The 15427-nt window shown below is 55.4% G+C and overlaps 3 protein-coding genes across 6 annotated transcripts in view; 2 read left to right on the top strand and 1 right to left on the bottom strand.

The window, feature by feature from the left end:
- Positions 1 to 255: 255 nt before the first annotated feature.
- AZIN2 (antizyme inhibitor 2) lies at positions 256 to 6086 on the bottom strand. Of its 3 annotated transcripts, XM_049819647.1 has the most exons (11): positions 5929 to 6086; positions 5307 to 5421; positions 3965 to 4132; positions 3693 to 3866; positions 2742 to 2914; positions 2496 to 2627; positions 1977 to 2142; positions 1694 to 1856; positions 1507 to 1619; positions 1012 to 1226; positions 256 to 674 (listed from the first exon to the last, which is right to left on the bottom strand). In XM_049819647.1, exons 3-11 carry the CDS (start codon positions 4061 to 4063, stop codon positions 533 to 535), a joined length of 1377 nt encoding a protein of 458 aa, XP_049675604.1. In that variant the 5' UTR covers positions 4064 to 4132; positions 5307 to 5421; positions 5929 to 6086; the 3' UTR covers positions 256 to 532. The 3 variants fall into 3 exon arrangements, with proteins under 3 accessions (XP_049675604.1, XP_049675606.1, XP_049675605.1); XM_049819649.1 differs by lacking the exons at positions 5307 to 5421; positions 5929 to 6086 and adding an exon at positions 4625 to 4729 and having other exon boundaries at positions 257 to 674; XM_049819648.1 differs by having other exon boundaries at positions 564 to 1226.
- Positions 6087 to 7073: 987 nt separating this feature from the next.
- On the top strand, positions 7074 to 14568 carry AK2 (adenylate kinase 2). 2 transcript variants are annotated; one of them, XM_049819658.1, is made up of 7 exons: positions 7074 to 7204; positions 7770 to 7895; positions 9796 to 9906; positions 10015 to 10109; positions 10818 to 10890; positions 11482 to 11677; positions 13746 to 14568. In XM_049819658.1, the coding sequence occupies exons 1-7, from the start codon at positions 7091 to 7093 to the stop codon at positions 13751 to 13753; spliced, it is 723 nt and encodes a 240-aa protein (XP_049675615.1). In that variant the 5' UTR covers positions 7074 to 7090; the 3' UTR covers positions 13754 to 14568. The 2 variants fall into 2 exon arrangements, with proteins under 2 accessions (XP_049675615.1, XP_049675614.1); XM_049819657.1 differs by lacking the exon at positions 13746 to 14568 and having other exon boundaries at positions 11482 to 11876.
- A 41-nt stretch (positions 14569 to 14609) lies between these two features.
- RNF19B (ring finger protein 19B) overlaps positions 14610 to 15427 on the top strand; it is a 30825-nt gene continuing 30007 nt past the window's right edge. Inside the window, exon 1 of the mRNA XM_049819645.1 lies at positions 14610 to 14717. The gene's annotated coding sequence lies outside the window, so the exon portion shown is untranslated. The remainder of the gene's footprint in view (positions 14718 to 15427) is intronic.

Raw genomic sequence — 15427 nt, 5'->3', positions numbered from 1 at the left:
GGGGGGATGCCACCAGGCCTGGGTTTTCCCCCCAGTAATACCCACATCCTGGAACCCACCCCCCTATTTTCATACCTCCGCCCACCCTCAAAAATCCAGGGGTCCCTCCCGGATGCCTGAACAGTGTCCAAGGTTCGGAGGAACGGCCCTACCTTCCCTAACGAGCAAAGCCTCGTTACGCAGCTAACTGCTTATTGCAGACTGATTCTCCGCTGCCTCTGGCGCAGGGTGGGGAGGAAGAGCCGTGGGCTTCCTCACATGAAACCCTGAGCCGCACCGGATAACCGTTTTATTACCATAACTCTTAAAAAACGAACCCAAACCTGCTCGGCGCCATCCACCCACCCCTTTAGCAGGCACACAACACCGCACGAGCGGGAGGAACGGGATTTATGGTGTATACTTCAAAGCCCTCGCCGCGGATCCCCCGTGAGAGCCGAGCGGGGTGATGCCAGCAGCAGGCAGGGTGGGAGATGCTGCCGCAACCCGGCCGCCATGAGACCTTCATCCCCTTCCCTGGTACCGGTGCTGCTCAGATGATGCTGGCCGGAGTGAAAACCGGGGTGACGCAGAGCGTCTCCGCCATCTCCCAGCCGCAGGACAGTGGGGCGCAGACGCTTTCGCGGTCGTCTTCTGTTTGCGGTGGCTTTCCCTGGAAGAACTGGATGGCTTTCCTGCAAGGGAGAGACACCCAAGGGGGAGCAAGGGGGAGCATCCCCTCGTGAAATGCTGTAGGAAGGGGGAGCTTAGGGGGTCTCACATCCCCCAGAGCAACCGCCCCATCTGCACAGAGAGAAATGAGCTGCCTGTGGCTTCCCCAGTGAAAAACTGGGTCAAGTCTGTCAATGTTTAAAAAAATACGAGTTTTGCCTCTGAGACCAGGTTTTTACCCTGAATCTTCAGGTTCTGGGACTCAGATTTGATTGTCTCCCTTGGGCAAAGAGCCCATGTGGAGGGAAAGACAGCATCTCCCAAGGGATTCAGCCTTGCTCACACAAGACCGTCTCTTACCAGGCCACACGGGACATGGCGTAGGTGATCTGTGGCTGGGGACACCCCCCAAGCAGGGACGAGGTTGCGATGGTGTAGGCACCCATGTCCTCAAAAATCAGCCAGTCCCCGACCTGCAGCTCGGGCAGTTCCAAGCCGTCGGCAATGTGGTCCTCTGCGTCTTCTGGGGGACCCCGGAGGCTGCTGCTGTGCGAGGGGTGGTCTGGGCAGGGTCTCTGCGGGGGAGAGATGGAGCAGCCGCAGGAGATGAGGATGCCCCAGTGTCACAGCGATCTGTCCCGTCTCCACCTGCCCTGAAGATCCGACCCTGGGAGCTCAGGGACTGTCTAAAGCTCTCCTGGTACATCACCACAACCTCTTCCCCATGGCCTCTGCTCTCCTCTGGCATGGAGCTTGGGGCCAGCCACGCCGCAAGGGAGAGCGGGGTCAGCTGAGGCAATGCGACACAGCGTGAGGGACCCGCCGGGCTCTCCTCAAGCTGGGCCAGACCCTCACCTTGTGCAGCTGAGGTCTTGGGCAGGGGGTGTCAAACAGGAGGCAGCTGAAGGCGCTGTAGATGCCATCGCTGAGGTGATACATGAGGCTCTTCTTGCTGCCAGACTCTTCCTCTGGAGGGGAGCAAGGAGAGGGCTCGAGGTGGGGCTCGGGCACACAGGTGGGCCCATTCCACCATCCCACATACCATCGGAGCCAGGCTGTTCCACAGGAACCTCTTCCCTGGCAGTGATGCTGGCAGCGAAGGTGAAGGCGGAGGTGATGTAGTATCGGCCGGGTGTCGCAATGATCTCCACCCCGCAGCCGTCTGGGAAATACAAGTCCAAGGCAGAGTTTATCACGGCAGCAATCTGGACGGGAAGAAGATATTCCCCCTCGGTTAGCTCAGCCCCTCTGCAGGGAGCCAGACCCGGGGAGACCCTCCAGCCTCGCTCTCTGCCTGCTGAGTGCAGGCAGCGGGAGCTGCGTACCTCTTCGAACCGGGTTCTGGTGTCCTCGGTGCCAGGGAATCCTCCTCCGATGTCCAGAAGGTGCATCTGGTATCCCAGCTCTGTGCCAATCTCAAAGGCCAGCTGTGCCGCAGCCACAGACTGAGCGAAGGCCTGGGGCTCCAGACCACGGCTCCCAAGGTGAAAGCTGAGGGCACAGTCCCTGTTTCAGCAGGGTTTGCCCGTCCCCAGAGAGCAGCGAGGGGACATGGCACTGGGATTATCATTCACTGTGGGCAGCTCTGTGTTTCCCACACACCATCCCAAGCCAGACTGCCTGGCCAGTCCCGCAGAGGCCCCCAGATCCTCTCTGAGGTCCAAAACTGCCCCAAATCAGTCCCAACAAGGGTCAACCTCCCCAGGTCCAGCCTCCACCTCACTCCCAACCAGAGCAGCCAGTGACTCCGTGGACCCCCATGTTGTTCTGGCAAGGCAGATCTTCCCACAGTCCCCTCCAACATGGGCTGAGCACCCCTACGAAAGAAGGACCATGTGCTGTACCTGATGCCAACAACCTCCACAGCCTGCTCCTTCGCTGTCTCTAGCAGGTGCCGGCAGGACTCGAGCGTGGTCCCAAACATCATGTTCGAATGGGTAGAGGGGCTGGAGTCAGCAGTAATACCCAACAATAACCTGCAGAGCAAAGCCACAACGTGTTGAGGAGTCTTCAGGCCCTCTGTCACCTCACAGCCATCTCCCCAGCTCCTACTCCAGCCCCCCACTCCAACGATGCTGCCAGACACCTACCTGGCATGAGGGTGGCTCCTGGCCACCTTGCTCAGCTCCACCTCGTTGTCGAAGGTCATCAGCTGCACACCATGGCTGGCTGCGTATTTGATATGGGCAACCTGCTTGCAGGGGCTGCTGTAGAAGATCTTGTCAGCCGGGACCCCGATGGTTTGCACACATGCAATCTCTGCCTGCAGGGACACAGCATGCATGTAGGCAGGTCCTTGGGACCAGCGCTGCCCATGCCTGGCCACGATCAGCCCTGGGCCTCGGCCAGCTTGCAGCATTGCGGAGGGCAAACCGCCAGCATTGCAGCCTGGGCTTTTCCACGGAAAATCCGCAAGAGCTCAAAGGAATCACAGTGGACTTTGTCCTGGCAGGGGCAGGTTGCAGCAAGATGTTTACAAGCAGCATGAGACCAGGAGAAGAGAAAACAAGTGGGTTTAGCAAGCATGGGTTTGGTGCATGTGTCCCCGGTGAGCTGCAATGAGGGTGACAGCTGCAGTGCTGGTCTGAGCTGTCATGACTCTTTGCACTTTCTCCTCCCGGTAACGCGTCCTATTTAATTATGTACAAGTAAGTGGCTTAACTTCGGTTCCTCCCTAGAAATCTGGCTATTGCAAATGACAAGCAGGAGGGAGCGGGAGCTTTAGGCTCAGCTTTAAAGCCACCAAGAATTGGACGGCTGTGTCAGTGGCACCCCAGGAATGTGCCTTGCCACCAGCCAAGCCTGCCAGCCAGGACACCAGTTCCAGAGACAGGAATGTCGGTCAAGGGGAACAAGCCTGAGTCACCAGACAGAGGACAGGGATTTCTGGGCTGTCAAGAGGGTTTTGACAGCAGAGGGAGACTCCTGCCCCTCTAAATGCCATCTAATGAGTGGAAACTTAGGAAAGGTGGGTGAGTTCTGCCACTCTCCCACAAATACCCAAAAGATGCTCACCCTGAGCTGTCCTTCCACGACCCTACCTTGTTGGTACAGGCAAAGCCTGCCCCCAGCTCAGCCAGCAGCCGAATCACTCCTTCACTGCCGTTGCACTTAACCGGGAAGTAGGGTTTCACACGGGGCAAGGCCTTCAGGAAACGCAGGTGTTTCTTCACAATGTCCCCAAGGTCTGCCACGAAGAAGGCTTGCTGGTCGCTCTAGGAGAAAGTTGGAGTGAGCAGTAGTTGCCTCTCCATGACCGCCTCTGTCAAGGGGGTGCTGGGTGCCGGGGAGCAGCAGAGCTGCCAGCCCTTACCATCTGGCCCAGCTCCACGAGAAGGTTCTCCAGGAGGTCTCTGGTGGTGAAGCCCTCCTCCACCATCATGAAATTGGATTCCTTCAAGTACCCATTCATGGTCAAGGTGTGATAACGCTTAGTTTAAAGCCTCTTCGAGTAGGCTGTAGCTTCTAAGTACGCAACAGACTGGAAAAAGAAAGGGAATATTAGAAGCAGGGCTCCAGAAGCTCCGCCAGTGTGCATCACCCAGCCTGCACCCCATCCCTCCCATGGGCCGTACATGGCAGCGTTGCCCTGGGTAGAGTTCCTTGCTGCTCTCCAAACCAGTGCCTCTGCTGAGAGCCCTACTGTGGGTTAAAGCATCTTCTCCAAGGGGAGGAGACACATTTCTCTGCAGCTCAGAGCTTTCTTTTGGCACACAGCAGCCCTGTCTTCAGCAGCAGTTCAGACACCAACACAGTTAACAATAAAGCCAACTTCACTGCAAAGAAGGTGGCCTATATATGCCAGAATGTGTCCCTTCACGCTCCGGCATGTAGCTAGGTCTGCTGTACGTTGCATGGGGTGAAGTTCCCTTGTGGTTTCCAAATAGCTGAAGTCTCACGGACCTGCCTTCGCAGGCACACAAGCCCCATGAAAAGGGAAGCATCTCTAAAGAGCACAGCACAGGCCACTCACTGACACTGGCCGACCTGAGGATGGTCTGGATCCGTGTTGTGGTTCCAGTTTCACGTCTCTCCCACGACACAGTGTGTGGAACAAGGGGACAAGTTAAGCTGCGTGGTGTTTCCTGGCTCACACACTTGGCGGAGCTTTAGCTTTAAGCTCGCACACTTAGCTTTAACAATCTCCTCCCCTGGACCCAGTCCATCCCATAACCCAGGGAGCTGATGACCTAGCGCAAGCTTGCAGGAAAGATTTCCACTCCAATAATCCAGGTCTAGCTCCAGGGCTCTTACAGGAACATGGTCTCTCTGATTTGAAGTGAGTGGGAGACAGAGGTTTCATTTCTCAGAGCTGCACTCCACCTCCTCCTCTGCAGAGACCTACTTACGACATTTTGGATGGGCACTAGGAGAAAGACCACGCTGAGATCGGAGCAGCAGGGTGTTGTAATGCATTGAGCAAGTACCACCAGCGAACTCCAGAGATGGGGAATGGGGAGAAAAAATGGGGTTTGGAGCTCTTAGAGCTTCGGGAAAGGAGAGCAACTCCTCCAGCCTTACCCGTCACTCCCCAAAGACATCACTAACCAGCACCCAGCCCACGCTGGTTGGGCACAGAAACGATGAGCAATTAAGCGGGTCATTCCCGTCAGCCCTGGGCAAACATGCCCCCGCCTTGGACATCCCCTCCTTACCAAGGTCCAACGCGTCCTTCCCGGATGACTAGGCGTGCTGCCAGGGGGGCCCCCCGAGGAACACCGAGCTCCCGCAGCACCCCGAGGCGTAGCTGTTGTTGGGGGTCTGAGGTCTCTGGGGAGAAGCAGTGCAAGGGGTTAGGGGAGAGGGGCGCCAATGGCAGGATGCCCTCCACCCACCATTCCCAAAACTCAGCATCCGCAGGCATCCCTCACCAGCCCCCTCCTCACTGTGCCAGGCAAACCAGCTTCCCCAGCAGCCCCACGCCATCCCCCCCACCCCATTACCTTAGAAAGCATTTAAACAGATTATGCCCATGGGTCTCCCAAGAGAATGAACTGGCCCCAGCAGCGGCTGTTTGTCCTGCCCCAGTTCCCTGCCTGTCCCGAGCCCCTGGACCAGGTAACCCTGCAGAGGGTGGGGGGGCTCTGCACCCCCTTGTATCCCAGCACCCCCCCTCCCTGCTCTGCCTCACAACCGTAGCCATGGCAACCGAACCCAGCCACCTCATTGGCTGAGCTACCTCCGAGCATCCTTCATCCCTTTCGAAGAAGGCACCCCCTCCTTGCCCACCCTGTCCCAGGACTGGGGCTGCTCCCAGCAGACACCCCGGGTTCTCACCGAGTCCCTGCCGTGCCAGCAGCTCATTCCCAGCTTGATGGTGCAGAGCGCTGCGAGCCTGCCTGCAGCCCGGCCCTGGTGCAAGGGCGCTCGTGGCTGCGCGTGCATCGTGTGCGCAGGGACCCTTGGGGAGAAGAGTGCCAAAAATACCTCTGAAATACTGCTGCCAGGGAAACGAGGCTTCCTGCAGATTAAAGGCTGAGCGGTGCCTGTTTGGCTGGGACATTGGCTGGAGGAGGTCGCTGGGAAGACGTCAGGGACTGATTCTGCCCTTGTTGTGCTGCTGCCAGTTTTGGTGGGTTCCCTGGCAGCAGATCCAGCTCTGCCGTACGTGCAGATGCCCTGTCTGGTCGATCAGTCCTGTCTTTGCCTGCGTTTGTGCGCTTGGAAATGGTTCCACTGTTCCATCCCACAAACACCACAGGCTGAGCAGGGGATTTTTTTCTTCATCGTGTTAATTTGCAATTCCCTCTCAGTTGTTGCTGAGGAGACAACGTTCTGTGCATGGAGGGGAGAGGAAGAGAGAGGGACCGACTTATCCTGGGTTCTTGTATTCAACACTGTGGTCTTGGCTTTGCCATGGATACTCCTGGCAACCAGGGCAAAGGGAGCTCTTGTCTCCTGTGAGATCCTGGACTGTTTTCCCGGTGCTCTGGCCCAGGACCCAGCCCCGGACTGTGCCGTGCAGGATGAGGGGAGCCACGCAGAGAGCACCACAGCGGCAGGAGGGCAGAGACGTGCCAGATCTCGCTTCTGGGTGTGCCGAGCAGTGGCGTGATGCACAGCCCACGCAGTGCAGCGTGGTGAACCCATCCCACGCAGAGGCCGGCGGCCCACGCAGGGCGCGCTTCAACCCACGCAGCGCCGCCTAACTCCGCCCACTACCTGCGAAACCCCGCCCGCTCCCCGCGAAACCCCTCCCATTCCCCCGCGAAACCCCGCCCACCACCGGAGTAACTCCGCCCGCTTCTGTGAAACCCCACCCACTCCCTGAGAACCCCCGCCCTCTACCTGGGTAACCCCACCTGCTCCCCGCGAAACCCCGCCTACTCCCCGCGAAACCCCGCCCCCTAGCAGCGCGGGCCCCGCCCACGAGGCACGCGGCCCCGCCGTCACCGCCCATTGGCCGCCGGGCGGGGCGGGCGCGCAGTCGGCGGCGGCCATGGCTCCGAGCGCGCAGGCGGGGGGCGGCGGCGGGCAGGCCCCGGGCCCGGGGGTCCGGCAGGGCATCCGCGCCGTCCTGCTGGGGCCGCCCGGTGCCGGCAAGGGCACGCAGGTGAGGGGCTACCGGGGTGCAACGTGGGTGTCTTCCCATGAAGGGGCGCGGGCGTTCCGGGTCGTCTCCCGGCTGAGCGGCCGGTGGGACCGGGCCGTCCGGCTTTCCTCACCCCGCCCCGGGCCCGGCGTCTGAGCCCCAGCCTGGAGGGATGCGGGTGTCCGGGCCTCCCTTCCCCCGGCCAGGGACTGGGGCGTGTGGGCCTGACCCCGTTCCGGAGGGGGCCCGGGCCTCCCCTTTCCCGGGGGCTCCGGCATACGGACCCACCGCCCGTAGGGACCCGGTTGCCGGGGCACTTTGTCCCGGTTCTCCTCCCTAGGGCCGGCCGCGGGGGTTCCGGTGCCCTGGCCCTGATCCCGGAGCACCTGGCCTTCAGGGCGGCGTACCGGGCCCTGCCACGTGCTGCCCGGTCGCAGACCCGTCCCGTTGTTGCGAGTGGGGACGAGGCCCCACGGTGGGGGGGGGGGGGGGGGGGCTGTGCAAACCCCGGTTGGGTCTCAGCCCCCGAGGTCCTGGCTCCAAAACCCTCACGGTAAACTCACCTCACGTCTGTCCTTTCCCGCAGGCTCCGAAGTTGGCCGAGACCTACTGCGTCTGCCACCTGGCAACCGGGGACATGCTGCGGGCTATGGTGGCCTCGGGGTCCGAGCTGGGCAAGCGGCTCAAAGAAACGATGGATTCGGGGAAGCTGGTGGGTAGTGGGGAGACGTGCTGGGAGGGGAGGTGGTCTGGCAGCACCTGGAATGAGAGCAGTCAAAATCCACCTTGTAATTAGAAGCCTCAGTGACAAAACCCAATTAATGGAGGAAGGTAGATTGCAGGGTGAAGGCAGGGGTGGGGTGGGGGTTTTCTTTCTCATTATTCTGCAGGAGAAACGTTCTGTAAAACCATCCTTCCTCTTCTAAATTGTTCCTTGCTTACCAGCAGCCTGCGTTGGTTCTTTCTGCCACAGTGCTTTTACGCTCAGGGGGTACAGTCTGGATGTTTTGTGGCTCCTGAACAGTTTGAGGTGAACATTTATCCTTGGAGCTGCAGGATGTTACAGCCATGCTTTGCGGCTCATGTCTCTCTTCACGTGATGCCTGGACTCCTGTGGGGTGGAAGACTTTGTTCGGAGGGTTCATCTGCATCCCAGCTCTTGCATAAATGCCATTTGCCTGTAATTGTAAGGTGAAAATAGACTTAGGGGTGTTGCTGTGGTAGTTACAGTGAGTGCTGCGTAACGCTGCGTGAGAGACACTTTGCATCCCCAAGAGGCAAGAGTTACGATCTCTGACACATTTATTTTCTGAGGGTCTAATTATCTTGCCCAAATGACTGAAATATCTGGGGGAAACTTGAGGAACAGCAAATGGCAGCAAGTCGCCCCAAAGGTAAACAATGTAGGGCAGATCTTGGGTATTGCCGCTGGCTGTTGTGGGCTCCTAACACCCCACAGAGAATCTGCAGGCCCCAGGTGGGAAGAGCGACATGGCTTATCTCCAGCTCTCGCTCAAAGCTTGCATTGCAACACCAAGCCTGCAATATCCCAGCTGGTTATGAAAGATAGGGACGTTATCTGGCAAGGCTGGTGGTATCTGCCACGTGTGCGTGTGGCAGGCAGCACCCAGCTGCTCTGCAGGTATATCCTAGCAGCGTACTCTGGCTCTGCGATAACTCAGCTGGGAGCACAGCAGTGTTCAGGAGGGGGTTTTATGCTCAATGACGAAGCAGGACCTCTTTCTCTGAAAGGGGTAATCAGGCAAGCACAGAAGTGACTTGTTGCTTTGCCCAAACTGCCCCCTGCCCGTATGCTTCCCGCTCCAGGGATCTTGTTTGTGTGCTGTCACAGTCAGGTCCCCCGTCCTGCTGGGTCCCAGCTGTGTGTGCTGGAGAAAACAGCGCTGCTGAGAAGAGCTACTCTTGAATAAACAGCCATTGTTGGGGCTGCAGCATCTGTTAGTACTTTGCAAATGCTGCAGTGTAGAAAAGGCACTAATCCCAGCAGTATGCTGAGATCATGATATGAGAAAAACTATCCAGCAAGGTCAGAGCTTGTCAGCAACTACTAGGCATTTACCTTCCCACAAGGTTTATGAGAGTCAAGGATCAACTCACCTGCTTTGCCCTTCCTGGCCAGGCCTGCCTACTAAGGGGGGGATGCGTGGCTGAAGGTACAAAGTAACAGGAAATTAAGGTTACATTGATATTTCGTATTGTGAATTGGTTTAAAAAAAAAATATCTAGGGAGTTTGTCTTCAAGCTGATGGTCTCCCTTGAAATACAGCAACCTTTGTAACAGTGAGGTTACAGCGCTGGCCCAAGTCCCTGCACAGGCTGGAGTGTCCTGGCATGAAATGTCTCGTTAGCCACATCTTAGTGTTGACACCCATGGCAGGGAGTGCTTCCCTGATGTGGGCAGGTCTGAACATGCAGCTTTCACCCTGTTAAGAGCAGTGCCCTGTGCTGTGGCTGCTGCCTGTGGGACCAGGAACGCCTGTAAAAAGGGTCTGATGCAGCCTGGGCACTGGCATGAGTACAGCAGCTCTGCAGGCAGCTGTGTAAAATCAGGGTGTCCCTCCTGACCATACACCCATCTCTCTTCTCTGCAGGTGAGCGATGAAATGGTGGTGGAGCTGATTGAGAACAACCTTGACTCCCCTCCCTGCAAGAATGGCTTCCTCTTGGATGGCTTCCCACGCACAGTGAAGCAGGCCGAAATGGTACGTGAGCTCCTGTTTGGGGTCTGCTCCGGCATCTCCTCCTTCCATGGAGACAGGGGTCCCTTGGCTGTACCTCTGCCCCTCTGAGCTGGGTGTTTTCTGTTGCAGCTGGATGAGCTCCTGGAGAAGAGGCGAGAGAAGCTGGACTCCGTCATTGAGTTCAGCATCCCTGACTCCTTGCTCATCCGGAGAATCACTGGACGGTAATCCTTTTCTCCCAAACGCTCGGTGCATGGGATGGGGTTTCCTAGATTAGGGGAGAGCATCCTAATTTTGGATCCTTGTGTCATTCTCACAGTGTTTAGGGCTAGCTGTGGTGCTGGTTTGTATTAGATTTTTGCTCTGTTTGAGCTTTCCTGCCCTGATCCCTCGCCTGCTCTCCTGTGTCTGGGCCAGCCTTGAACAGAGCCCCTTCATTGCCCTATAAATAGGGGTTGCTGATACAAATCAGTGTCCTTGGTGACCCAGCTCAGCCTTTAAGCCCAGTGTCCGACAGCTAATGTCTTTGTGCTCTTGCTTCTCTGGAGCTATTACTGCTCCTTAACACAAAACGTTGCATGCATGTTTGGGCACTGCTGAACGTCCTGTCCAGGGTCAGTTGTGGCCGTGCAGGCACGCAGATGTCTCCCACTGTTTGCTCTTGCACTGTATCACCCTCACACCTCCAGGAGCTAGTCCCCTTCCCCAGTAAAGCATAAAGTAAAAATCCCTTCTCCATCTCCTAGCGCAGCTGCTATTTTTTCAAGTGCCTAAAGAGGCCCTTAGTACAGAAATAGCTATAAGAGATTTTTCTTAATAGAGAGAGGCTAATCGGGTTGCTATTGCGGATGTTTCTATGCAGAGGAGTGACAAGTTTAGGAGACCTTGTCCTGGCACCTGGCTACTTTGCTGACACTTGCTTTCTGTCTTAGGCTGATTCACCCAGCGAGCGGCCGCTCTTATCACGAGGAGTTCAGACCCCCAAAAGAGCATATGAAGGATGATGTATGTGAGCTCCCAAGGCTGCAGCTTACGTTGCTTTGGGTTTAGCTGATGCTTTGCAGCATTCCTGGAAAAACTCATTTCTTTCTCTCATACCTTCTCTCCTGGCTTTCTGGGGAGTGTAGGGAACTGCCTGGGCAGCCTGAGCCGACGGCACTGCGGGGAGCGAGGCCTGGAGGGATAAGTGAAGGGCACGGCCATTCTGTAGAGCCAGCTCAGGCTCTGCCAGCCTCAGAACTTGTTGGACTCTGTCCATAGCTGAAGTTGCGGTGGGTTGTGACTGTTTTCCCTTCTGGGAAGCAAGTGGAGCTGGTGTCTGCTCGCGAGACTCCTTGGGCTCCTTTTAGCAAGCAGAGTGGTGTGTGGGGGAAAGACTACGATGCTGAATCCTTCTCTCTTCAGTGACTGCTCTGGGACTTGTTTCAGCTGCCCTGGGTTTGCCCCGCTCTCCCCTGCGGACCTGGGGATCGCCTCTGCAGCTCTGCATCGTAGCTTGTCTTGGAGGAGGGGAGCAGGGGTTGTCATAGCTGTGGAGAGAAGGGGGGAGCGTGCCAGGCTGCAGCTAGCTGGAGACTGTCCCCTTGCTTCTCCCAGGTCACTGGAGAGCCCCTGATCCGCCGTTCGGATGATAACGAAACAGCCTTGAAAACCCGCCTGAAGGCCTATCACACGCAGACCTCTCCCCTGATCTCCTACTACAGCAAGCGAGGGATCCATACAGCGGTGGATGCCTCCCAGTCTCCCGACGTGGTGTTTGCTAGCATCCTGGCAGCCTTCTCGAGAGCAACATGTAAAGACCTGGTTATGTTCATTTAGGGTTCTGTCCCAGGACGGAGCTCTCCCTTTTCTCTCTTTCTCTGTCTCTCCATCTCTGTCTCTCTGGGGCCAGGGAGGGTGAAGAGCTAAGCAGAGTAGAAGAGGAGGGGACAAGGCGGTTCAGCCCAAGGCAGGGCTATGCTAATTCTCTATTAAACAAGTTGTTAACGGTCTGTATCTCAGTATATGTGAACGTCAGTCTGTTTGCGGATGCTGGAGATTTGGTCCCTAGAGGTCGCAGCGAGCCCGAGCATGAGCTGCCTGCTGCCAGAGATGGGGTTTGCATCCCTTTTTGTCAAAAGGCTTTTGTTTCATTCTAGAGCTGTAGCTCTTTGGAAGGAGCTGTACTTTCAGCTCCTCCTGGCTGCTCCACAGGGGACTAGCAGAAGGTTAGAGATCAGGGGGGAAGGACCTTCACAGGGTGCCAGATAGGTGATGCTGTCTGTCGGCTGCAGGAAATGAAATGCGGGGTTTCTCGTGGGAAGCATGTGAAGGGCTGTGTGTCAGCTGGGGGAGCAGCCATGGGAGGGACAGCTTGGCTGCGCGCATGAGTGCAGCCTGCTGCTGCTCGGGGCTGGGTGAGAACTTGTTCTCATTGTATGTGTTTTATTCTCTGTGGGATGGCAGGTTACCTGAGAGCATGGCCTGTCTTCCTCCCATTCTGATGATGCTTGTGGGGCAGAAAGAGGGTGGGTGTGAGCTGGGGATTTTCAGCCTCTTCTCATTTGTGGGCCCCAATATAGCAAATATTGGTCAGAGTCTGAGAGGCGCTGTGCATAGCAAGTTGGGATCTCCTGAGGACAAGAAAAGGATTTGGGTTTCATCTCTTCACTCTTGCCTTGGCTTTGGCCAAGGAGTTGAAGATGTGTTGAGCTCCTGATCCCAAAGTCTAAATAAAGCCTTACTGCAAAACAAGTGATTTTTCAAGGCCTGAGAGACAGTGTTATTAAGCACTGGCTTCATGTGCCCTTGAGCCAATGACCTTCGTTATGAGATCATGGAAATGTACTTGTTTCTTGAGCAAATCAAACAGCTCCATCAGGCCATCCATTTGAGGACACCATGTGTGGTGTGGTTAGTGACCCAGCTTCTCCGGGCCATTACGCTGCTATGTGGTGACCCTGCAAGGCTGGTAATGATCTTTGCCCGTGCGGGATTCCAGCCCTTCCTAGAGGACCCTGCTGTAAATGCAGATTGGCCCAGATTAAACTTTGTCCTTTGGCCTTCCATGTATGTTTACTGATTCAGTGTTACTGAGTACCCTCCTCTTTCAAGGAGATGGCCTCTCTCTCCTGTGCACTGAGCTGCTGTGGGCTGTGTGTCCAGAGCAGATGCCTAATCCTTAGGAATCCCGTGGTCTTTTTCTTAATAATTTTTCTTTTGTTGGAAAATTGCTCTCTGTCCTCATACATCCTTTCCAGGGAAACAACCTCTTCCCTTCCAGCAAACTGGAAACAACACCAGGAACTGAAAGCAGTTGACTTGTTGCTCTTGAAAGCATGTGACTGCAGGGACAGAGGTTTTGAAAGTAAACGGTGCTGGTTTCGTCAGCAGCCTGCAGTCCCCTGAGATCCCCCAGATGGCTGTTGCGTTGTCGATCGTTTCTGGCTTTCCTGTGAAAGGGCAGCCCTGGCGCGTGGCGTCGGCATGCTGGGAAGTCAGGATAGCATTTAGCGTAGGACTGCCGCGCTCCAGGGTAGTGGAGAGGAAAGTGTGTGTTAGAGCTGCCCCGGCATCTCAGTGACTGTAAAGAAATTCTGAGTGGAAGCAGCTTTTATCTTGGCATCTTGAGAGAGTCAGAGAGAGAGCTCTAGCCCCCTGCACACTGTCATAATGGCAGGAAGGGTTCCCGGCCAGCTGGTGCTCCTGGATTTGGTCAAGATTCTACTCCACAGCAAGAACAATGTGTTCTTCCACTCTCCGTTCCTTTTCCCCTTTGTGCTCACTTTGCATCCAGCTTGCCAGCCTTTTTCTGCCATAAACCATGATTAATTCTGGGTTTTTTTCCCTAAACCTATTTTTTTTGTTCCCATTTATTCCAGCTGAGTGACTCCGTGAACCAGATGAGACACCACCAAACGCTGCACACTCTGCTACATCACCCATTGCAGTCCTCCCTTGGGTGCAGGGGAGGCAGGGAGGGCAGCTGGGAGGGGGTTATGACTGATGGGAGGGGGAAAAAGGAGGTGGTAGACAAGGGGCTTGGGGGCTGATTTGGTTGGGTTTTGTTTGGATTTCTTATTCAGCAGAATCATTGTGAAGAGGAGATGGCCTTCTCCTTAGAAATCGCTGTTTGGGGAGGCAAAACAATTGTACAGAGTGAAACATCTCTGCCAGTGATCAGATGCAGGTCCTTGACCTGTGAGGAGGGTAGGGCTAGATTCCATTGCAGGCTTCTCCAGGACTTTCAGGGCTTGTCTCATGGGCTGTTAGTGCTCTGAGGCCACTGCAAGGTTTGCTGTGATTTTTCTGAAGTTGCTTCCTGTCAGCAAGGACCAAAATGAACAAATGACTCATCATTTCTGAAATGGAAAGGAAAAAAAGATACCTTGGTCTTTTCCTGGAAGTTTTGTTTTTCTTGTTCTGCTGCATTCCTAAACCCCGGCATAGAGACTTCTCAAGGTTTCTCTGCTGCTGAACAAAGGGGCTGCGGCTCTAGTCCAAGCCTGCCTTACTTGGCAATGGGGTGGCTTTTCTGTGATCTTGACCAAGCTGGAATTCACACAATGCTGAAGAAATGCAAAAAAGACTTTCTTAATTGACTGCAAAAATAACACTTAATTGGTTTTTTTGCATTTCTTTTTAGACCAAATGGTGCCTTGTCTAACCTCTGAATCAATAATAAAATAACCCCTTTACATTTTATATCTGTTGCTGTGTCCTCTTTGACCTGCAGACAGCGTGGAAGATGAGGAGGCAGATGACAGCATAGCCAACTAACAATTGAGCTGGGTGGATCCTCTGGCCTGATTCTATCTCAAGGATGATGTTCTGTGCAGTTGAAAATGTGGCTTGTAATTCTTTTTATCTCTCTTCCTTACTGAGTGTGTTCCAATGCTTTATATCACCATAGCAATGGTGTCTTTTGCTGGTTTTCTCCTGTTCCTTCATGCATGACGCTGAAAGCACTGAGCCCTTGTGTATCCTGACCCTTTCTGGCCAGAGTTCCTTTCAGGTATTTTTAACTGATGTAATTCCTAGCCTATTTCCTCCTTTGCATCACCAGTGTGTGGAGGAGATGATGTTATTTCCTTTTCTTCTCCTGCAGCAACTGGAAGCCACATACTGTGTCTTCTGTTCCTGCTCATTTGCTTTTTGCCTTTCATACCTTGTTGCATCCCTCCCTCCTCCTCTGCCAGTGCCTCTCCCTAAATACAGAGAGCAAAATCTGTTCTACCACAGGGAACGAGGGTGTTCCCTGGCCCCCCTTTATCCTGCCTCCACAGGGACCCTGACCCTGGTGCTCTGAGGTGTCTCAGAGGAAGGCTGTTCTAGATTTGCTGATGGAGGGTCATTATTTTTCCGCAACGCCTTTGGTATCACCCTTGCAGCCCTGCTTGTGGTCAGGGCTTTGGTTTAGGCACTTTGGACCAGCATCAGAAAGGGTCAGGCTGCATACGCCCATTTTGTCCAGAAATGATTGGTTTCTTCAGCATAATTGGGCTTTCTTGCTCCTCTGCCATTCAGTCTCTCTGTGCTCTGGTGTTTTTATTACCTCTCTGTA

Source organism: Accipiter gentilis, chromosome 17, assembly GCF_929443795.1.
Source record: "Accipiter gentilis chromosome 17, bAccGen1.1, whole genome shotgun sequence".
Lineage (NCBI taxonomy): Eukaryota > Metazoa > Chordata > Aves > Accipitriformes > Accipitridae > Astur > Astur gentilis.
This window is presented reverse-complemented; position numbering and strand designations above follow the sequence as displayed.

What these genes read in the sequence shown, in the direction of transcription:
- AZIN2 (XM_049819647.1), bottom strand. Translation starts at nt 4,063, where the DNA reads ATGAATGGGTACTTGAAGGAATCCAATTTCATGATGGTGGAGGAGGGC. An exon ending in GCTTTGCCTGTACCAACAAG is followed by an intron (nt 2,915 to 3,692) that starts GTAGGGTCGTGG and finishes GTGTCCCTGCAG; the next exon opens with GCAGAGATTGCATGTGTGCA. An exon ending in GCCATGTCCCGTGTGGCCTG is followed by an intron (nt 675 to 1,011) that starts GTAAGAGACGGT and finishes TCTCCCTTGCAG; the next exon opens with GAAAGCCATCCAGTTCTTCC.
- AK2 (XM_049819657.1), top strand. Translation starts at nt 7,091, where the DNA reads ATGGCTCCGAGCGCGCAGGCGGGGGGCGGCGGCGGGCAGGCCCCGGGC. An exon ending in CAGTGAAGCAGGCCGAAATG is followed by an intron (nt 9,907 to 10,014) that starts GTACGTGAGCTC and finishes TTTCTGTTGCAG; the next exon opens with CTGGATGAGCTCCTGGAGAA. An exon ending in ATCCGGAGAATCACTGGACG is followed by an intron (nt 10,110 to 10,817) that starts GTAATCCTTTTC and finishes TTTCTGTCTTAG; the next exon opens with GCTGATTCACCCAGCGAGCG.